This window comes from Garra rufa, chromosome 4 (genome assembly GCF_049309525.1).
Source record: "Garra rufa chromosome 4, GarRuf1.0, whole genome shotgun sequence".
NCBI lineage: Eukaryota > Metazoa > Chordata > Actinopteri > Cypriniformes > Cyprinidae > Garra > Garra rufa.
In genome coordinates, this window is record NC_133364.1 from 46,501,962 (window position 1) to 46,525,939 (window position 23,978).

The 23,978-nt window shown below is 36.0% G+C and overlaps 1 protein-coding gene across 2 annotated transcripts; it reads left to right on the forward strand.

The window, feature by feature from the left end:
* Positions 1-4,955: 4,955 nt before the first annotated feature.
* On the forward strand, positions 4,956-19,009 carry LOC141334092 (uncharacterized). Of its 2 annotated transcripts, XM_073839236.1 has the most exons (3): positions 4,956-4,998; positions 5,177-5,615; positions 15,620-19,009. In XM_073839236.1, the coding sequence occupies exons 2-3, from the start codon at positions 5,276-5,278 to the stop codon at positions 16,807-16,809; spliced, it is 1,530 nt and encodes a 509-aa protein (XP_073695337.1). In that variant the 5' UTR covers positions 4,956-4,998; positions 5,177-5,275; the 3' UTR covers positions 16,810-19,009. The 2 variants fall into 2 exon arrangements, with proteins under 2 accessions (XP_073695337.1, XP_073695338.1); XM_073839237.1 differs by lacking the exon at positions 4,956-4,998 and having other exon boundaries at positions 5,017-5,615.
* The last annotated feature ends 4,969 nt before the right edge of the window (positions 19,010-23,978 follow it).

Genomic DNA, 23,978 nt, shown 5'->3' on the forward strand with positions numbered 1-23,978 from the left:
TTACCTTCTGGCAAAACAGTTAGGCTTGTGCTACTATCTGAACTCTTTTCTGATGTGTCAGGAATGTACTCATCCTCACTGACTTCATATAACTCATCTTCACCTGAATCAAAAACTTCTGACTGCTCCGCAATCTTCTGTCTAGCCTTAAAGATAATGACCATTAATTTTAGTTACTTCTTATTCAAGTTTTATTATTTGGAATAATGAAGAAAAATTTTAATTATCACTTTTCTTGCTCTTTTGAATATCTTTGCACTAGTGAGATGTTATAGCAGAGGGTGTACGTGTCCATCCGCCATTGTCTTTTAAGAAACACTCCACTTTTTTTTTTTTTTTTTTTTTTCTTTTTCTTTTAAATAGGCTCATTTGAGGTTTTGGATTGAAAAAGACAAGAAAGAGTGGCTGAGATACACATCAGAGTCAGAAGTTTATGTAGGATTTCAAGAAGCAGAAGATGCAATAAATATACTGTAGATAATGTGAATGTACTGTAGTCCTACATTCCATTTGCTCAGGTTTTATTTCTTAATAAAGTTCTCAAAGTTATGTCTGAACTTTGCTGCTTTACACACACTTCTCACAAATTTAGTTGTAAATATATATTTTGTCTAAATAAAGCTTTGTGTTCATTTACCTTTCAAAGTGCTGAAACCTTTTTTACATGGAATTAAAGTTATACAAATACAGTAGGGCATAGCTGATGTTTATAAAAACAAAGGAGTCAAAAATTGAGAATGCAATTATTTATTTTAGTATACCATAAAACAAACAAAGTCAAACACACATATATAATATATATATATATATATATATATATATATATATATATATATATATATATATATATATATAGAGAGAGAGAGAGAGAGAGAGAGAGAGAGAGAGAGAGAGGAGAGAGAGAGAGAGAGAGAGAGAGAGAGTGTGTTTCTGTTTATTCTGAGTTACAGATGACAGTCACAGATTCCCTGATGGACCTTGATGTGTAGGCTCTTAGGACATCTTCCTTGACGGGTTTTGGTTGTAAGCCGATGTTAGCTGCCAGACGAGGAATTCTGACATGTGATGAAGAGTCTCTGAATTTGACAGTGGGATCCTTTCCAATCACTCCCTCCATGACACCATTTGTGAAAGTTTGTGTTGCCTTTGACTGTTTTTGAAAGACCGCATTGTGTCTTGGAAGGCCTGAAATTATAATCAAGTAAGTTATTGTGAGTTAGTCTGTAATGGTTATGATATTTATGACATATTACATGCCTATTATACTAGCTTTGTTTTGTGTTACTGTATCATACTGTACGTCTGCACCATAGATAATGTACTCATCAGGTGCTGACATCTCTATGGTTTGGTAATAGGACAGCTTTGCATTTAGGAATATTTTTAGGTCTTACCAGCTGGTGTTGTTGCCTGTTCTCTTAGGAAGAGGAGGTGACATGGGGCCAAGTATGGTGACCCATACTCAGAATTTGTGCTCTGCATTTAACCCATCCAAGTGCACACACAGTAGTGAACACGAACACACACACACACACACACACACACACACACACACACACACACACACACACACACACACACACACACACACACAACTTTTACACATAAATGTTTATATAAAATATAAAACCTCTTAAAAATATTATGGAGTTATTAATATTACTTACTGATGTACAATTCTGCCCATTTGAATTCATCTGAAAACAGAGCTAAGTACAAAAAAAAATAAATAAATAAGACAGACACATATAGTACACATACAAAGAATATTTGCTTAAAGGGATACTCTAGTCAAAAATGAAAAAGACTCATGACTTTTTTTTTTTCAGGTGAACAGAAATGCTTCAAAAACAAACATGATGACTATCTATATGACCCAGTTGATGAATCAACTGTTTCTGACCATGTTTTCTAATAAAAGCTTGCACCTAGATCTGCCTGCCTCACGCCTCTCTCAACCTGTTACACATGTATGTTCTGTGCAATTGTTTTGATAGAGGGAAACAACATACAATTCTAATTTACCATTAGCCTATTTCCTCTTTGGACATTGCTCTTTAAATAAAATAAGTGTCAGCTGTAAACAAAGTGACCAACATTTGATTTTCGACTACTGTAAATGGGTAATATTCAACAATCTGGACATGGAGCCTCATTGAGATCCCCATATCTCTGGGACTGAATAATGTAGAGCCTTGAAAATTAAGATTCCAAAAGGGGGACTAACCCTTTAAGGAGTTACTTAACTTTTATTTTGTTTTGAATTTTCAGTTACCCTGTATTGCTCTGGAACCTCACAAGCATAACGGCCTCCCTCCCGAACATCAAAAAAAAAAAAAAAAAAGGTGAAAATTTTGTTGTCATTTGCTTTTTCGTCCTTGAGTCCGAACATCACAGCATCAAGATGCTTATCCCAGTCTTTTGTGCATTTCTTCACAAAATTGCAAAGGGTAAAATAACAATAATTTGTCAGCCAATCGGAGTAAGAGGCAGAAATAAAGAAAGAAAAAGAATCTACGGTGCATGAAATGAAGCTTTCCATTTGTTTAACATTTGTAAACTACCTTTGAATCATGTTTGATTTACTTATAGTAAATAATTATAATACTTATCATAAATAACTTAAGGGTTAACAAGGGTTGTCGTTGTTTCCTTTTCAAGTTTTTACCATATCATTACCATAAAGTAAAATTTTTCTTTTAAGTGTGCAGTTTATATAATAAATGTTTTTAATTCACAATGTTATGTTATTGGAATGGTTGTACATTGTGTTAATAAAAAATAAAGTTAAAAGAATGGTTCAGGGACATTATTCTATCCATAAATTAACATTAAAGAATGTGGGCAATGTTTTTGGAATGTTCCAAATTAAACGTTCTTTGAACGTTTTATTAATAATTGAAACTGAGGTAGAGTGAACGTTATAGGAACGTTATGCCAACCTTGAGATAACGTTGTGCTAACATTAAAAAACTGGACAATTTAAAGTGCCCCTATTATGCCTTTTCAAATATGATATTTCATGTAGTGTGTCATGTAGCTGTATGTGAACATAAACTATCTGCAAAGTTGTGACGCCGACAGTGCACGATAAATGAAGTTATTGTCTAACAAAAAAAAGAGTCGGTTCACTTTTGCTTAAACGAGTCGTCAGCAATTTGAATCTTTTTCTGTTACGGCCACACGTCACGAACTACCTCATTTGCATAATGTCCACTACCTTCTATGTTGCGAACAACTTGCCCGCCCACAAACAGTACAATTTCACGTGGATTACATCATGTCAAGAGGGCGTTGTAGGCTGCGCTGAGAGAGTAAATTTGTTTTATATGCCCTTCCGAAAGATGAATCTACAAAGAATGAGTGGTTAACATTCATTTTTTTCAACAACACCTCAGCAGTACAATTCAAATCTTTTGTTGTGTTCGCGTCATTTTACTGATGACTACTTTTCCAATCTTGGGGAGTACAACGCGGGATTCACCAAATGCTTGGTTTTGAAAAATGGATCAGTGCCCAGTTTATTTAGACCGGCTTGCTCCTCTGAACTTCTACCTGTAAGTATGATTAATAATTGATGATTGTATTTTCTAGCGGTCTTTCAAAATACGTCTTTGTGTACGTTATGGTGTGTAACAACCCCGCACATGTCTTGGTAACCGGCTAACTTGCGTTTCTGTAGTTCTGTTGTTCAGCTGCGAGTGCAATGTAGTCTAAAAATTGTGATTGATGCAGCTTGACTGTCTGTCTGCCTTATTAGTTTAAGTAATGATAAACGATGGCTTAATGCAGTGTTATGCATTATACAATGTTGAAGTTCACAACGTAGAGGTGTGCCCGGCGTTTCGTTTTGCGACGCACACTGTAGCGGTAGACCAATCATGAAGGACTGCGCCATCTGACCAATCACAGCAGTGAGGGCTCACGGAAAGGAGGGGTTTAGAGAGACTGATTCTTCGAACTGCTTCACACGAGTCGTTTACGAATCATTTAGAAACGGGGTAAAATTAAATCTATTTTTGGAGAAAACTAAAGTGTTTTTTGAACTTGCATACATGTAAACCTGTTTTAAGAGACTCATAAAACAATATTAGCTACCTTTAAATGGCATAATAGGGGCACTTTAACGTTTTTAGAATGTTACAAATCAACGTTCTTTGAACGTTGTATTTAATGGTGAAATTGAGGTGGAAAGAATGTTGCAGGAATGTTAAGGTAACCTTAAGATAACGTTACGGCAACATTAAACAAACTGGACATTTCCACATTTCTAGGACATTTCAAATCACGTTCTCACAACCAAAACAGAATGTTTGGAAAACTTTCTTAGAACATAACTTTGTTAGCTGGGAAGCTCTTAACTCAACTTTTTACAGAAAGGATGAGGAAGAAATCAAGGAGTATTCTGGCAGAAACCGTCCCTCTGGCAAATACAAATTATTTTGGATGTCCTTCATCCCAAATTCTTAACTCTGCAAGTGACTGACAAGATTCATGCATAAACATTTTTTTTTTATTGACATAAACATGTGACTTTGTCTGTATATAGACCCTTTTTTATATTTATATTTCTATGATGTATGTGTTTATGATTCTAGAGAGGAGTGCACCAATGGGACTTTTATTTTGGTATGGTGATGTGACGTCATAAAGATGCGCTGAGCCCCTCATCTGTTGTGATTCACTTGAAGAAAGGTTTGTGGTTTTAAAGTTTTTAACTCAATGCTAACTGTTACATCAGTTAAAGAATTTACAAGCTATGTAAAATAAATATAACGTTGTAATGCTTTATTTAGTGTTAAATAAAGTAGTCTTAAAACGTAGCCTTTAATAACAGAGGAGGTGCGTCTCTATATCATGAATCAATCGTGTGATGATAAGAAGTGATGAGAGAAACTGAGAATCCGAATCATTTGAATCAAATCATTTGTGAAATGATTCAGTGATTCGATTCAGCGGCACGCGGACTACGAACGACAACAACAAACACAAACGAGTGTAAGACAGCCGAGCATTATTTCATGAACGTGTAATATATTAGATATGATGTACAAATAATTGAATACTAAATATAAATAAAAAAAGTAGCATATCTAAATATGATTGTACCGTGTAATTAGTTTATATTTTTTACATTTTATGTATAAGTCTATTAACTCTCTGACTGTCTTACCAGTGCACTGACTACTGAACTGGGGGCTGATTGAGACGCACAGGACAAAGTGTACAAACGCACAAAGAATCAACAGAGATCCATGTGACACACTATTAAAAAATGGCATTTATTAAAGAGGAGAATGAAGACATGAAGATTGAAGAAACATTCATCAAACATGAAGATACTGAGGAACAAACAGAGATGGCATTTATTAAAAAGGAGAATGAAGACATGAAGATTGAAGAAACATTCATCAAACATGAAGATACTGAGGAACAAACAGAGATGGCATTTATTAAAAAGGCGAATGAAGACATGAAGATTGAAGAAACATTCGAAGTCAAACATGAAGATACTGAGGAACAAACAGAGATGGCATTTATTAAAAAGGCGAATGAAGACATGAAGATTGAAGAAACATTCGAAGTCAAACATGAAGATACTGAGGAACAAACAGGTTGGTTTTTATTCTCAAAGCTGAAATGAATGATATTTATGAATAATGTCACACAGGTGTAGAAATGTTGAGACATTCTACAGAGGTGTTGAGATCACATGACAAATACTAACACTGCCTTCAAGTGCAGCTGAGAATATCCATATCCAAATATTCCAGATTTTCAAAATAGATGTATCTCAGACAAATCGTCACCTTAGAAATATAAGGTTCGATCTGCGTTCCGAGTGGTTTTGAGATATTGAGCTTCAAAGTTTTTGCATTCTACATAGCAAAAACTATATGGGGAACAAGTCTCTTTCCTACATGAGAATGACAGAGACCCTAAATGTATTCTAAATGTACAATATCAAAATCCTCTCAAATTTTTAAATGGGGATTTTGGGAACAGGTCAAATGCAGATAGAACCTTCTAATTCTAAAAAGTCGTTTTCTGCTTGGAATTATAAGGTTCTATCTCGCAAAACATTAATTAAAGCAACAATTTTCAAGAAATAAAAGTAGTTTACTTACAATTTGTTTTAGAACATAAATTACTGTTGTAACAATGTGTCAACATGTATGAGAAAGGTCAATTTAATGCTTTCTTTATCACATTTATTTTATTTATAGGACAAATTTTTTTTTCTTAAGTTAGGCATAAAAAGCAGTGCTGAATATTTTGTCCAGAGCAGATGTTAATTTTATGATTATAGTAGGTAATTAAAGACATTATTGCAGAAACAGTTTTAAAAAAAAAAGCAGCTACTCTAATCCATCTGACCGGGACTTTCACTAAAAGCCATATTCAACCATATTCGAATATGACTATCGTTTTCAATATCTTTAATAGTAACAGTTTGATCGCTGTTGACCACATTCACCATCAAACGACAGTGACACTTATATTTCATTTCATTATGTACTTTACATTATGCATTTGCTCTGCAGTAAAACCATTCAAGCCAGTTGCAGATACTATTGTTTGTTTTATGCCGGTAATGTATATAATGCCGGTAGCGGTAATTATGAGTAAAAAAAATCAGGCCATCATTATGTTTTAAACAGTGCCACTTTGAGGATTAAATGTGAATTGCACTTATTAATTCTAAAGACGTGTAATTACTGTTGTTCTACGTGTAATATTTCCTGCTGTTATGAAGCAGTCCGGGTGACATGACAAAGAAAGTTGATTCTGATTGGTCCTCTTGTTTGCATTCGAAGTGCTGATTGGCTCACAGATAGAACCTTATAGAGCCAAATTATAGTTCGACTTTGTAGATAGAACCTTTTTCTTTTCTAAATAAAAAGTCCTAAAATGTACACAACTTTTAAAAAACCATCACATAATGTAAATAAGTTGTCACAGAATAAGAATATGTGAGTAACTCAATTTTGACAAAAATGTCAGATAGAACCTTATAATTCCAAGGTGACGAAATATTGTCCTATCCTAACAAACCATATATCAATAGAAAGCTTATTTATTGAGCTTTCATATGTATACATCTCAGTTTTGTAAAATTTAACCTTATTACTGGTTTTGTGGTCCAGGGTCACATATAATCAAGTGAATAAATGATGACCACTTTTTAGGAGCATCAGATTGTAGCAGTAGGTCATACTTATATAAGATGGTACTGTATTTGAAAGGGAAAGGGAAAGGGGGGGGGGGGGGGTGAAGTGAGGCCAAGTATGGTGACCCATACAAGGAATTTGTGCTCTGCATTTAACCCATCCAAGTGCACACACACAGCTGTGAACACACACACACACCGTGAACACACATCCGGAGCAGTGGGCAGCCATTGCTGCGGAGCCCGGGGAGCAGTTGGGGGATCGGTGCCTTGCTCAAGGGACTCACCTCAGTCGTGGTATTGAGGGTGGAGAGAGTGCTGTACATTCACTCCCCCCACCTACAATCCCTGCCGGACCTGAGACTCGAACCTGCAACCTTTTGGGTTACAAGTCCGACTCTCTAACCATTAGGCCACGGCTGCCCATTTTATCATGAGAACGGTATAAACCAGTGGTTCTCAAACCGGGGTGCATGAGGTGATGAAGGGGGCATGCAAACAAAATGCTGTGTTTTGGCATTCATTTAACTGTACCCCACATTTTTAAAGTAACATTGAAACTAAGCAAGTACTTCTGACAAACCAAATTCTACTTTCAATATAAAAACCATTAAATGTGAGAAAACGGTCAAATTACATCAAGTTACCTAATTTTTGCAGTCCAAACTGACTGCATCCACACCAGCAGCGTACGTATGATTGAATGCCCACAGAGTGCTGCTTTAGCAAATGACGCTGCTGTTCATGGTGTCTTTAAAGTAGATTTGTAGCACTTAATAGCATGAAGAACAAATGTTGACAGACTGATTTAAGAAACTCTCTTCGATACAGAAACAGTTATTGTTTTTCATGTTTAAAATACAAGCAAGAATGCTATTTTCCCTGAATACCCAAACGATTGCAAATGTTAATTTCATGTAAGTTAAACAAAAAAGTAATATTAAGTGAACATTTTACATTTTAAATGTAGCCTAAATTTTAAACAAAATATTGTCAATACTGTTATATTTTACAACAAAATAATTATAGTTCCAACAAAATCCACAACAGAACTGGTGTGCGTCTTCAAAAAAAAAAAGCAGTGTTTGCTTTGATAAAAGGCAAAAAATGCACCTATAAATGAATGTAATATTATCCCTTAATGGAAAAGGTGTCTTTGGTCTAAGTAGCAGTGCTCACTCCACTGTGAAGAGTTTAAGGACCTTTGGTATAGACTCTTTCACGCAGGCACCTGGCCCAAAGTTAACCAGCATGTGTCTGTTTATCAGTCTGTCTAGTGGCACCAACTACAAATGCGAGTAAAGTTAAGGTGATGAGCAGTGTTGGGGAGTAATTAGTTACATGTAACGGCGTTACGTAATTTAATTACAAAATAAATGTAACAGTAATTCGTTACAGTTACTTAGAAAAATGTGTAATTAAATTACAGTTACTTATGAAAATGTTAAAGATTACAAATGGGGTTACATCTAAAAATTTTCTTTAAAAACCTGGGATATGTTGAATAATATTAATCTGTTGCTTTACCTGTTTTTGATATGCACGATGCCTTCTGCTAAGGCCATTTATTAAAGCGGTGCTATTCTGATGCTTTTGATTGGTTTGAATTTGCGGTGCACCACGTCTGCCAATTACGTTAATCCTCTTTGTCAGCGCGTTCATTGTCCCCTTTGTGTACTCGAGACCAATATTAAAAACATTCATAACAAATTAGATAGAATGCTAGCTGCCTTTACCAGACACACTTGTATTTATGAACCCTTTCACAACAAAAAATCGCATTTGTTCTCCTTGAATTAGGTTGGTAATGTCAGATCTAACTTGAGATTTTATCACATTAACCCATTTTAATTTTGGGTGTCATTTTTAAAATCAGTGTTTAGACTACTGCGTGATTTTCAGCTGAAAGGTGGCTAAATATTTGAAGGATGAAAATACGCTACAGTTTAGTTTATTTTCGAATAATATAGATCTATTTTTCTCAAGGGCTTGAAACGTTTCTCTATAATGATCGATGTTGACCTAACGTGCCACCTAGTGGACAAATCTCTCAATTAGTTTGTCCCATTTTGTCTTGCAAAATCGAGCTATCATCTAGTGAAGCACCCCAGTTGGTCACTGAATCTAAGCAGTGTTTAAGATGAAATGTAACTTTATTTAAATTAATGATAAAAAAAAAAACAATACCATGGATTTTATGACACAGCTACAATGATGGAGTCTGTTTGGATTTGGCCGTATCTATTCTAGAATCTATTCTTTCTTCTGTTAGTGAGAAATAATTATTAGCCCTGTATGGTATAATGATTTCCCTTCACACATAGTGGTAAAAAAAATAATAGTATGCCAGGGCTCTAGACTAACTTTTTGCACTGGTTGCACTGGTGCGCCTAACTTTTTTTCTTAGGTGCACCAGCTCAAAAGTTAGGTGCACCCAAATTTTCAACCGCATCACATTTTTCACCGTAGTTTTACAAGTTCACTTTTTTTTTTTATTTATTTTTTTAATCCCTGTCCATATAGGCAATATTGACTTGTAAATGATTAATTAACAATCTGGTCAATATAAAGTTCTTTATTTGAAGCATATTTTTTTCCCCAGTACTTTACCCTACTTTGTGTAATATAACGAAAACATTTCAGTGAAAAAATAAGTCCAAAACTCTCTATTTTAACATTTTGAACAATAGGGTAGGGCTGTGCGATATGACGATTTTTGATCGTGAACGATTAAAATGTCTCCACGATCTGCTTTTGAATAAATATCGTAGTATCGTGCTACAGTGTGCCTCCGTCTTAATATACTGTACATTCACTCACGGGACACTGCACTTATTCATATTCGCGATCACAAAAGTACATATTTTGAATGTGCTTCAAAGTCTTGCCGGTAAAATAACGCCATTTGGTCCGCGCTGTTCTGGCATGCGCTTCATGAGCGCGTAAACCTGAATCACGTGCGCTAAAAGCCTGTCAAACACCACCTAATTACTAAACTGAGCTATCTTTGGCGTTTAATTTGCTTTTACTGTCAAAAACACCCAAGGATTACATATAAACACAGTCGGTTGTCTAAAGTGAAAGTAAACAGTTAAGAGAAAAACGGATGCGCGCCTGTATAGATGCGTGCAGCTCTGCGACAGAGCTAAACATGCTGTCGATTGTCATTAAAGGGACAGTACACCCAAAAATGTTGTCACTCACATGTCCTAAATCTCTATTAATTTTTTTTTCTTGTGCTTAACACAAAAGAAGATATTTTGAAGAACGTGGGTAACAGTAGCTGGTCCCCACTGACTTAAAATAAATAAATAAAATATATGGAAGTAACTGGGGACCCAGCAACTGTTTGGTTACCCACATTATTCAAATAAGTTTTATGTTCAGCATGTTTTATGCTTAAAAAAATGCGAGAGTGAGTAAATGATGACAGAATTGTCATTTTTGGGTGATGATACACTAATAAAACAAAACACAAAGGAAAATCACTCACTGCTCTTGACTGAAGAACAGTTGCTTTAAATGTTGCTTCTATGTATAATTTATGTATATAATGTATATAGTGTTTTATTTTTATATTTGTTAATTAAATTTCTTGAATGCTACTGATAAATACACCGACTGTACCTGAAAATTAAAGCACTGTTTGTTTTATTTGTATAGTATGTGTATTTGTAACATGTAGCTTATCTTTGTTCTTATTTTTTAAAAACAAAGAAAATAATGACAAAGATTTTTTGTCTTCGCCCACTTTGGCTTAAATATCTGCCATTCTTTTTATTTTATATTTTGTTACCTTGTAAGGTTTTGGTTTTAAAATAGAAAAATTAATTTGGCTGTACTACTCAGACAACTTGTAAAAAAGTAAAACCAACATGACAAAGAATCGTGATAAAATCGTGAATCGTGATATTTCTTGAAAAAATCGTGATATGATATTTTTACCATATCGCCCACCCCTACAATAGGGCTCTACAAATTTTTTTATTTTTAATTTTTTTGAAATTCTTGTTTTAATTTTTCTCATAATCAAATGAAAGCATAAACATTTATTTATTTTTAATCAAATGAAAAATAAACTTTTTAAATTTTTGGCAAACATATATATGATTTATAAATAGGAATATATAAACACCTACATTATACTGTACAAAAGTAATACATGACTAATATTGTTCTGTTTCATGTTAAACCGTACTTTTATTTTGACAGATTGCCGTGAAGTTTATGTGTGTACAGTATGATATGATACTTTCTCAAATGAAACGGTAAAAGTGACACAGTAGGTTTGGAGATTGAGTTTATCTGTTCATGTGAGACGCAAATGCCAAAAATTTGCGGGAGCGTCACGCGTGCTTCAGTAGCCTATACGCGTGTAGTTAAAAAAAAAATAATACACGTCTCCACCATTAATACATATGGGCAAACGGAACATGCAGGATTCATTTTAAACGGTCTTTTTGCCTTTCAGTTTTCATAGACACTAGTCCATATCGCGATTTGAATTAAGTGACAGACCAACTTTTGATTAATCAATCCAGAAATCAACATATTACGTGGCATTCCGCGCCATAGTAAATTCGGTTTTTATGAATGGAGTCCGCGATCCAGTCCGTGTTTTTGCGGAGGCATTGTAAACGCTTGACAATGTAGAGACATCCTGACTGCATCACATGTATTTTCAAACGTACACACACGTACAGGAATATCTGGACCACGGACAATCAGAGGGGGGGCGGGATCCGTCCTTCATCTCTGATTGCTTTAGACCACGATATGGGTCTAATGTGTGTCTGTTGTTGAGCAACAGGGAGACTTTAAGAGTGACAGAGTTTCGTTTTTTTCCCCCTCGAACGGCTGGTCGCACCGGTGCAACCTTTGATTTTTTTTAGTCGCACCATTGAGAAATTAGGTCGCACTCTAGAGCCCTGTATGCAGATTTTTACTATTTTTTTTATTATATCAGTAAGAAGAAAAAAATGTGTTTTTACTACATTATTATAATCTAGAATTGTGTTTTCTCTTAAATATAACAAAAAATAATTATCTATTATTTTAAATAGATAATTTAGATATAAAAGAAATATTTTTTAAGATTTAAGTTTTTCAAGGCATTGTTACTTGCCAGTGTGACCTGTCATAGCTATGCAAAATTTTGATTTTGTAACAACACTAAACAATTTATTTTTTTTTTTTGTTATAAGATCTGGTTTTGTGATGGCTGTACTTTAAAATTAAATTAATATAATCTTAATTCAAGTGATGAAAGATTTTGAAATTCTAACAGTAAACTACTGTAAGGTCACATCTGCTTGGTATAAATGCTTGAAAATGATTTAGTGAAAATGAAAATATCCATTAGAAACTTAAAAGTAATCAAAAAGTAATCAGATGCAATCAGTTACTTTACTTTTCTAAAGTAATTGAAAAGGTACGCTACTTATTACATTTTAAATAGGGTAATTTGTAATCTGTAATCTATTACATTTCCAAAGTAACCTCCCCAACACTGGTGATGAGTAGACTTGAGTTGGGCTCAGGTTGTTGTGCTGTGGTGTTTCACTGCAAAAAAATACTTTTCTTCGATTTTTTTTTGTCTTGTTTCTGTCATGATCTGGGCTGTGGGGTTTCCCTCAGCCACCTGAGGTCGCTTTTTTCCCTTCCCTACACTGCACTTCCTGATTGCATTCACCTGTCTTTGTCATTAGCACTGATTCACTCACATCTGTTCACTATTATCTGGTCTTTAAAAACTCTCACCTTTCACTCCTGCTTCATGGCTGCATTGTCTTTCGTCCTGTCTGTCTGCTGTGTTCCTGATTCCTGACCTTGACCGTGTTCCCTGTTTTGTTCTTTTGAGTTTATGTTGGATTTTGCCGTGTTGGCTTTTGTTTGTTCTGTTTTATTGTGTTTTGCTCATTAAAATTCCCTTCCCTGCATTTTGGACCCTGACCTCATCTCTCACGTGACAGTTTCCAGCCAAAATATCTAAAAATTCTTAAATCAAGAAGGATTTTCTAGACAAGTAAAAATTATTTATTTGTTTTCAGTAGTTTTCGCTTAGAACAAGCAAAATAATCTGCCAATGGGGAAAGAAAAGTAATCTTATTTCAAACAGAAAACAAGATTATTTTTCTTACCCCGAAGTAAGAAAAGCATTTTTTTGCAGTTTTCCCATACATTGATTTATTTGTGGCGACTCACCACAATATCAAAACTGACCGCCACAAATACATTTTCCAGAAGGCTTTGACTTTGTTGAATAAACATGAGCACTATATGTTTTAAAAATCAATGTTTTTATATCACTGTATCTCTGAAAGAAACCTACTGCCTTCAGAAAATATTTAATGTAATTTTCATTTTGTCTGCATGTAATTGCCTGATAAAGCTACCAGTCTCAGATGGAGCATGTGAGTTCTCTCGATCTGAGAGCTAAAGACTCTTCTCTATGAGCTCTGTGCGCAGTCATATCAGGTTCTTAGGCCCTTTTTGCCTCCCTGTTAGGCTGCTCCTGTCTTTGAGCTTGGCAGTGCTCCCTTCTAGAGCAGGGGGAACGAACTCCAGTCCTGAAGAGCCGCAGTCCTGCACAATTCAGCTCCAACCCTAATTAAAACTCACCTGCCTGTAGCTTTCTAGAAACCCTTCAGACCTTGATTATGTTGTTCAGGTGTGTTTGATTAGGGTTGAGGCAAAACTCTGTGGGGCTGCGGCTCTCCAGGACTGACGTTCTCCACCCCTGCTCTCGAGGGTCTCCTAAAAGCACGCTGCTCCCAAGGAAAATGTCTGAGTCTCCCTCTCTTCACTAAGAGTTAAGTCCTCTGCTCCATGGAGCTTCATGAGCCAACCATATCAGGTGTATTAGGCCTTTCCTAACTGGCCTCCCTGATGACTACCTCTGTGCTCATTATAGGGTCAATTATGAGCATGCTGCTCTCCGGAGCTCCAATCATGTGACTGCTCTTATGGTTTAGTTGGCGGTGCTATCCTAACCCTAATTCAGTTTAGTGGGTTGCCTATGAGCATGTCGCTCCCAAGATGAGCCTCTAAGTTCTCCTTTGATTTCAAGCAGTTGAGTCCTCTGCTCCCTGGTGTTCTGTGAGGCACCAAAAAATGTTAGTCCATCTTTGCCTCCCTGTTAGTTGGCACAGCAGTCCTCCCCTCACTCTCTATGATAACAATGTTCCCTCCGTTCCCTGAAGCTGGAGATCAGGGGTGGACTGGGACAAAATTTCAGGCTGGGAAATCTCACACTCATCCAGGCCATCCCATACACCCACAACAATCTCTGAAACACAGAAACACTATTTTTGTATGGTCATCACATAAAAAAGGTTTATATCGTTAGACTATGTAACATGCAAAATAATTAAAAGTCCTCTTCTGAACTGCACCTTCACTTCCATTTTTCATTTCAGTCTCTTTATTTTGCCTTGATCTCTCTCTCTGTCTCTCACATGACGTTAAAAGTGGCATAGAATGGAAAACTGTATTTATCTCAGCATAGTTGAATAATAACAGTTCAGTACATGGACATGACATACCATGAGTCTCAAAAGCCACCATTTCATCCTTATATAATTCTGGTGTTTGCAAAAGACCACTGAAAAATTGGTCAATTCCAACATAACACAGACTATTACTATAGTCCCGATCGTTAATAGTTATGTCCTCAACATTTACATCACCCAATCATCAGTAACATCAGTACATCAGTAAAATAAGGCAAGCCACCGAAGGGACATGGTTAGCTTAATGATAGTGCTAGCCTGTTACATTGCAGTACATAAGATTTCACTTACCACATAAACGGAGATTTGACTGTGCTGATGATGGCCAATGATTTACAGATCCTGAGCATCACTAACAAGCATCTGAACTTATGTGGTAAGCACTTGTGTTGCTGCAATATAACGTTACATAGAGCACATACGATCTCTATAGTGAGAGTAAAATGTTGCGGACTCAAAACTGCAGATTCAACAGATGACATATTAAAAGCGGCTAGAGCTCCGAAATTAAATATACATTTCCTACGCACACACTGGAGAAGTGGGCAGCCATTGCTCCAGTGCCCGGGGAGCAACTGGGGGTTTAGTGCCCAGTCATGGACTGAAGTTGGAGGTGGAAAGAGCGCTGTTTATTCACAGTCCCCACCGGTGTGGGAATCAAACCGGCAATCTTTGGGTTACAACCCCAACTCTCTCACCATTAGGCCACGGCTGCCCCCGTGTAAATTTTACATCATAATTGAGATTAGTCTATATCTAGGTTTCCTAAACTATTATTAGATTAAATAAATTGTATAGCACCAGCCGACCATGATCAGGTTTGGACATCATGATCTGAGATCTAGCATACATGCATTACAAATCTACATGATTGGTGTTACCTGCTTTGTGGCATTAAACTTGGGTTAACTTGTATTTATTTGTTTTCCTACCTCAGACCCAACAGCACTGAAAAAGGGGAGGGAAGTACTGATTGAAACGGAAGAGAAAGATCAGTATGAGAATCTTCGTGATTTCATAACTGGAGAAAAAGTGTTTTGTTCGTCACAGTCAAAAAATACTTCAACACAAAAAAGAGCTCAAAAGACAAGAACTAGGAGTTTTGAACAAGAAGAATTTAAATTCCACAAGAAAATTGACATTGGAGAGAGGCGTTTTATCTGCCAACAGTGTGGAAAGAGTTTCATTCAAAAAGGAACCCTTAAAGTCCACATGAAAATTCACACAGGAGAGAATTCTTTCACATGCCGACAATGTGGAAAGCATTTCAGTCAAGGAGAATTTGAAGTCCACAAGAAAATTCACACTGGAGAGAGGTGTTTCATCTGCCAACAGTGTGGAAAGAGATTCATTCAAAAAGGAAACCTTAAAGACCACATGAAAATTCACACAGGAGAGAAGCCTTTCATCTGCCAACAGTGTGGAAAGAGTTTCATTCAAAAAGGAACCCTTAAAGTCCACATGAAAATTCACACAGGAGAGAATTCTTTCACATGCCGACAGTGTGGAAAGCATTTCAGTCAAGGAGAATTTGAAGTCCACAAGAAAATTCACACTGGAGAGAGGTGTTTCATCTGCCAACAGTGTGGAAAGAGTTTCATTCAAAAAGGAACCCTTAAAGTCCACATGAAAATTCACACAGGAGATAATTCATTCACGTGCCAACAGTGTGGAAAGCGTTTCAGTCAAGGAGAATTTGAAGTCCACAAGAAAATTCACTCTGGAGAGAGGCGTTTCATCTGCCAACAGTGTGGAAAGAGTTTTACTCGAAAGGGAACCCTTAAAAGGCACAAGAGAATTCACACAGGAGAGAAGCCTTTCATCTGTCAACAGTGTGGAAAGAGTTTCAGTGAAAATAGAAACCTTAAAGTCCACATGAGAACTCACACTGGAGAGAAGCCTTTCATCTGCCAACAGTGTGGAAAGTGTTTCAGTGAAAATAGAACCCTTAAAGTCCACATGAAAATTCACACAGGAGAGAAGCCTTTCATCTGCCCTCAGTGTGGAAAGAGTTTCAGTGAAAATAGAAACCTTAAAAGGCACATGAGTATTCACAAAGGAGAAGTTTTATCTGCAAACGGTGTGGAAGAAGTTTCAGTAATCCTGGAAACCTTAGAGTCCACTTGAGAGTTCACCCTGGGGAGAGGCCTTACACCTGAAAACAATGTGAAAGGAGTTTCCGCGTAAAATTACAACTTACAAACCACATGAGAGTTCACACTGGAAAGAAACCCTTCACCTGCCATCTGTGTGGGAAAAGTTTCAATGGAAAACAAACCCTTTATGCCCACAGGCGAATTCACACCTTGGACCTGCAAACAGTGTGGAATGAGTTTCACCAGTAAAAGATGCCTTAACACTCACATGAGAGTTCACACTGGAGAGAAGCCTTACACATGCAAACAGTGTGGAAAGAGTTTCACTCTAAAAGGAAACCTTAACAGGCATATTAAAATTCACAACAGAGAGAAGGCTGACAGATCCCCTCAGTGTGGAAAGATTTTCAACCTAAATTTGTAAAACAGACAGTTCCGGTCCTTGATTCTGATTGGTTGAGCCACATCTGAAGCTGTTGTAAATTACTCTACAAACCGACATTCTTTGTTGCCTGTGTTGCTCTGAAAAAACAATGTTGGGTCTGAACCAGTCAGACACACAGTTCATCACCTTAGAATTATAAGGTTCTATCTGCATTCTGAGCACTTTCGTTCCATAGACTTCTGTAGATAGTACCATTTTTATTTTCTTAAAAAAAGGCCCCAAATGTACATAGCTTGCCAAAGAAACAAATCAAATAATGTAAATAAGTTGTCACAGAATAAGAATATGTGAATAACTCAATTTTGATAAAATTGTCAGATTGAACCTTATAATTCTAAGGTGACGAGTTGTTCATTAGATTTACCAAATAATATTTTTTTTATTAGATTACCAAATGATCACAGACCCCCTTCACCCAATCCACAACACTGGCTGCCATGATGTCTACAAATGGTCTTACTATGGTAACCAGGCCACCTCTGCCAGGTGATAAACTTTATGACTCAAAAGTATGTAGAGAGAATTTTCCCCAACTAATACTCTAAAAAAAGAACACATACTGCCATAGGAATTGACATCTTTCATTAATTAATTCTGTAATCGAACACACATATCCTCAGAGCATTGTGTATGTTATTACTATTCATTCATTCATTTTGTCTTTTGTATTGTGTAATGTTTTTATGCATGTGTTATGATAGATCACTATGTAGTATAACTACACATATAACATGTTTGGTCTCATTGAATTCATATTTTGATGATCTAAAATGGTATATGGTGTATGTTATCTTTTGATACCTATGCAACATATTAGTGTTTTAAGAATCTTTAGTAGTTTTTGCATGAACAACCAATCCCAGCACATATGCACATACCATGCATATAGACAAAGAGTTGTAAACTTTCCCTCCAAAAGCAAAAGTCACCATTGGCTCTCTAACCTCCCAATTATCAATTACCCTGGCCTCCCAATTACCTTTATCTCCTAACTGTGACCCCCATAGGAGATAAAGGCTTCACACAGTGACTCGCCTCAGTTCTCCAGGCTTTTCTCAGTTCTTTTAGTCCCGTGTCTCATCACCTTGCCATCTTCTAGTTGATAAGTCCCAGAGTCGATGCTTCTGCGCCTGGCAGACCTTGAACTCCTAGGAAGATGAGGAAAATGAGCTAGAACTCTCCATGACCCTCAGGCTGTGCCAGGCCCTGCAGCCTTGTCTTTTCATTCCCCAAAAATCACAGGATTTCAGCTGGGTCTCTCTCTCTCTCTCTCTCTCTCTCTCTCTCTCTCTCTCTCTCTCTCTCTCTCTCTCTCTCTCTCTCTCTCTCTCTCTCTCTCTCTCTCTCTCTCACTCTCTCAGCTCATCATTCTTCTTAATTTTCCACCTTGGAAGAAACTCCCAATCACGACCGAGTCAGGACACCTTTGGAATTCATCACTCTTCAAACCCGGAAAAACGTGATCCCAAGTCCAAAACCTTGAAACCATTCACCTTTCATCTGAGACTGCATCCAAACACTCGTCAACAACCAAGACAATGCAAGTATCATACATTTAACTAAACAAACAGAGGTTTAATTTGTAAACCCTGTTGTAAAATGGCACTGATGGTTTCATTCAGGTGGTTAACTGACTCTTTTCATAGCCTAATTTTTCTTGTTTCTCTAATAGCTCATTTATCCAATCTGACTTGCTGTTCCTTCATGTATGAGTGATTGTATGTTTGTTAGTTTAGATTAGTCATGTGTTAGTCCTTACTTAATAAAACTGATTCTGCCTCGTAAATTAATGTCCCTTTACGATGTCCGATCAAGCTACATGCTCTAATGCTTTAATACTGTAAGAATGTTATTTTTTGTGGCCAAGAAAATATCATTGCTTAAAGTTGATGTGAAATTACCCTGAATGGTCGCTGGACTAACAGATTAGCCAATGGTGATATTTAATTCTGCTACAGTTAATACTGGCAACTGATATAAATAATTGTAATTATAATTAGTCATAAATTAATTATTTATATACATTTCCCTCTTGAGCTAATTCGCAACAACATCTATTTGTGAGGAACTACAGTTTAGTGCAACAGTTTACATATCCTTTTCAAAATTTGTAAAAAAAAAAATCCTAAAGGATTCCAATTAGAATTTCTATCATATTTTGGAATTGTTCCTTGGATTCCATTAGGAATTGTCTTATAGGATCGTCTTATAGGACAAGACATAGATGTCTTGTAGTATAATTTCTACATGATTTTAATGGGATTCAATTTTAACTTGAATCTTTTAAAAATGTCTATTACTTTTACTAACCAATAGTTTTTGCAGTTTACTTAAAGTGCTCCTATTATGCCTTTTCAAAAATTACCTTTCATGCGGTGTGTCATGTAGCTGTAGGTGAACATAAACTACCTGCAAAATTTTAAAGCTGACAGTGCACGATAAATAAAGTTATTGTCTATCAACAAAAAAGAGTCCCCGGAGCCCCTAAAAAGTCATGGTGGTGGAAAAAATTTAGGGGTGGTGGACAAACACTTCCTGTACTTCCTGTACAGCTTGCAGTGATTCATACAGCTCCAAATGTTCACAATGAAGCAGTTCATGGAGTTTTATTTTGAACTTGGACTTAGGTATTAAGAAATACAGTCAGTGCTTAGTTCAAAACGCGGTTTTAGGACATTCTAAAATGCTTAAAGGTGCCATAGAATGGAAAACTGTGTTTACCTTGACATAGTTAAATAATAACAGATCAGTACATGAACACGATATACCATGAGTCTCAAACACCATCGTTTCCTCTTTCTTATATAAATCTAGTGTTTGCAAAAGACCATCAAAAATAGGTCAATTCCAACATAACACCGATTGTTGCGCAACATCCCCGGGATCGTTAATAATTACGCCCCCAACATTTGCATCGCCCAATCATCAGTAACGTCAGCACATCGGTAAAACAAGGCAAGCCACTGAAGGGACATGGGCTGCGTTCGAAACCGCATACTCAATGAGTAGGTACTTAATTTCAATAAGTACTTACTTAACGAGCGCTAAAAGAGTACGTACTCTACAGCCAAATCTCCTTGTGTATGGATGTGATCTGCACGTCTTCCGCCATGTTGACGTTATCATGTGACCAACGACGTTATAACAAGTGCAACAACTTAACAAATAGCGACAGGTTTAATTAATCTTTCTATAAATATTTTGATATTGATGAAATTTGTTCATTTTGTGGTCATGTTGAAGAAACAGCTGTTCTTTTATTGTGATTGTAGTATAACAGATACGTTTTGGGTTCATTTAGGTTTTTGTATTTTTTAATTCTTAAAGAAATAATTTTTGTCAGGAAAACCCAAATTCTTTATTTTTTGAATAAGTTATTTCTTTTGTTTTGTATTCAAAATTGTTTATCCACACGCAAAGCTAGCTTAAATTCTTGTTGAATTTCTCTTTTCATCCCTGAGGCTTATCAATAACAAAAACAAATCCAATTTTTGATAAACGATGATATGAATATTTGGATTATTCAGAGATATTTAATCATATTTCCCCGTGTATATAATTGCATACTATGATGTAAGCAAGCCTAATAGTTATGTTTTTAGTTTTTCTCATTATGATTGTTCATTGTTAAAGATAAATACCATCTTACCCTGAGCCTGTAATTGTAAGTTAGTTAGTATTAGTAATAAAATGAAAATAAGCACAACAGGTGCTCAAACACCTCATAGCATCAGTAACACAACAACCCTACCTAGTACATCTTCCTCCATGTTTGCAATATCTGCACAAAGGAGACGTGGATCAGCTGCTTGAAGATCAGGTGTTTTTTGAGGATTTTACACTCAAAAAATGTAAGTATTACTACTTAGAAATTAAATCTCTGAGGATGAAGAGGCCGCAGCAACATCTTGTCCAGATGAGACAAAGGGCAGGTGGAGTGATGGAGGGTCTCATCGATGGCACTAGACCATTTCCAGGATGCTGCTGTGGATTTCTCTTTTCTTGATGCACACACCAGTCTGCAGCAGATATTTCAGATCATACAAAGATGCACAAATACTATACAAAAGTTGTCATTTTAACAGCACAATTTCATTAGATCTCTGTATTAGAAGTAACAAAATTAACAAACTTTATATTAAGTATCAGATTTAACTTTTTTCCCCACAAATGCTGCTGTCACCTTTCCTTTCAGGTCCTGCTCCACTGCAAAATATCTGCAACAAAGGCACAGAAATCTAGAATCAGAAAAGTGCTTAAAGTTTTTTTATTATTAATAAACTGCAACTTAAGGTTTAAATAGATGTCTGTAGTGTACTCCCTCAAAGCCTTTGAGAGCAGCACTGCTTCATCAGTCACTCTTCACCAGACAAGCATACTTGTCTCATCTGTCCCTGTAACATCCACACAAGATTCAGTTCCCTCTGATTCATGAGCTCAATACTACATTTATGAGGTAGCTGTTGTGTTAATTGGCTTTTTATCCAATACAAATACTCCTGAATTTATAAACAAAACTATTAGACAAATGAAACAGATAACTCATGTTTAGTTACTATATGTACATGTGTTTATTTACATTACATTAATCTAAAGTGTTGACAACAGAGAATTCTACATAAACTCACATAACGTCCATCACTCGTTTAGATGTCTGTTTGGTGTTGTGATGTGCTCATTTAATTCTCTCAGAACATGTTCCTGTCAGTTGTTAAACATTTAGTAATCATCTTTAAGATGCTACGGTCGCTATACGTAATAAAACGTGTTTTACAGCGAAATCACAAATATATTTTAACGTTACACGTATTGACACCTTATGCAAATCAGCAGTTTACGATACAGTAGCTCAACAAATACGATTTTTAAGACAGGGAACCGTGTAAACGGCTCCAGCTAGCAATAGCACTCTGCTCCCAATAAGTGACACAATAACGCCAACATTTTCCTATTTACATGTTGTGATGTGTAGGAATAACAAGGTCACATGAGACACAGACATCTTCTAACCGTATACATACTAGGAACTATATTCTCAGAAGGCGAAGCACTGCTACTTCTGCGGAATGATTTACTCCAATTCTGAGCAAACTCTCTGCTCAACCCGTTCTCATCAATTTGCGTATAAATAACACGACTTTACACTTTCCAATTTCGTGTAATTCATACGCCAAAGTCCAATTTCGCGTGCATATGATACGCCAATCCTTCCCATTAACTTCTGTGGAGAGCAGATGCGTACAAATAGCACGCAGCATCTTCTACGGCAGTGACGTCACCTGCGAGGCTCGGTTTGCCCCGTTCACTAGATGCATATACACCTTCAAACAGGTAAGAAAGGCAACAAATTATCTTTTCTTTTGTTATGAGATCATTATTTTAATTGTTTCGCTGCTTCTGCGTCTCTGTAGCGTGGGGTCATGTGTTAAAATGGAAGCGTGTGCTTTTAAGTTAGAACAGTCGACTGCTGCGTTAGCACAGCTGCTAATATTAGCCTAAGCTAACTTCTAACTGTTGCTGTTTTGAAATAGATAAATAAATAAAACCGTTTTAATTATATTCACGTGGCTAATGACAAGCTTTACAGATCAACCAAACCAGTGTCACGTGATAAGCGCTATCATGTAAAAGTCCGCACATTTACCATAGTTTTACCATAGTAACTTTTGCTTGACCATATTTTGTGTAGCCAATGCACAAGTCACATCGTTTACCATGGTTTTACCTCATTAACCATAGTTTTACTGTGGTATTTGTTGTTAAAGCCTAACATTTACCATGGTTTTACCACTGTAAGCATAGTTTTACTGTGGTATTTGTTGTTAAAGCCCAACATTTACCATGATTTTACCACTGTAAGCATAGTTTTACTGTGGTATTTGTTTTTAAAGCACAACAACCACAACGTTTACCATGGTTTTACCTCAGTAACCATAGTTTTACTGTGGTATTTGTTTTAAAGCACAATAAACACAACACTTACCGTAGTTTTACCTCAGTGTCCATTTTTTTACTGTGGTATGTTTTTAAAGCACACTAAACACAACACTTACCGTAGTTTTACCTCAGTGTTCATTTTTTTTTTTTTTTTTTACTGTGGTATGTTTTTAAAGCACAATAAACACAACACTTACCGTAGTTTTACCTCAGTGTCCATTTTTTTTTACTGTGGTATGTTTTTAAAGCACAATAAACACAACACTTTCCGTAGTTTTACCTCAGTGTCCATTTTTTTTTACTGTGGTATGTTTTTAAAGCACACTACACACAACACTTACCGTAGTTTTACCTCAGTGTCCATTTTTTTTACTGTGGTATGTTTTTAAAGCACAATAAACACAACACTTACCGTAGTAGTTTTACCTCAGTGTCCATTTTTTTTTACTGTGGTATGTTTTTAAAGCACAATAAACACAACACTTACCGTAGTTTTACCTCAGCGTCCATTTTTTTTTTTACTGTTGTATTTGTTTTTAAAGCACACTACACACAACACTTACCGTAGTTTTACCTCAATAACCATAGTTTTACTGTGGTATTTGTAGTTGAAGCACAACAACCACAATGTTTACCATGGTTTTACCTCAGTAACCATAGTTTTACCATTAACTGTGATTTTACGGTATACTATTTATAAAGCCACAGTAATTACAATGCTTGTCACCTTTTATACTTTTTTTATTATTATTTAATTATATAAATTAATTTTATAATTATTGTGATTTATTGTAAATATTGTAATTTTATATTTTTTT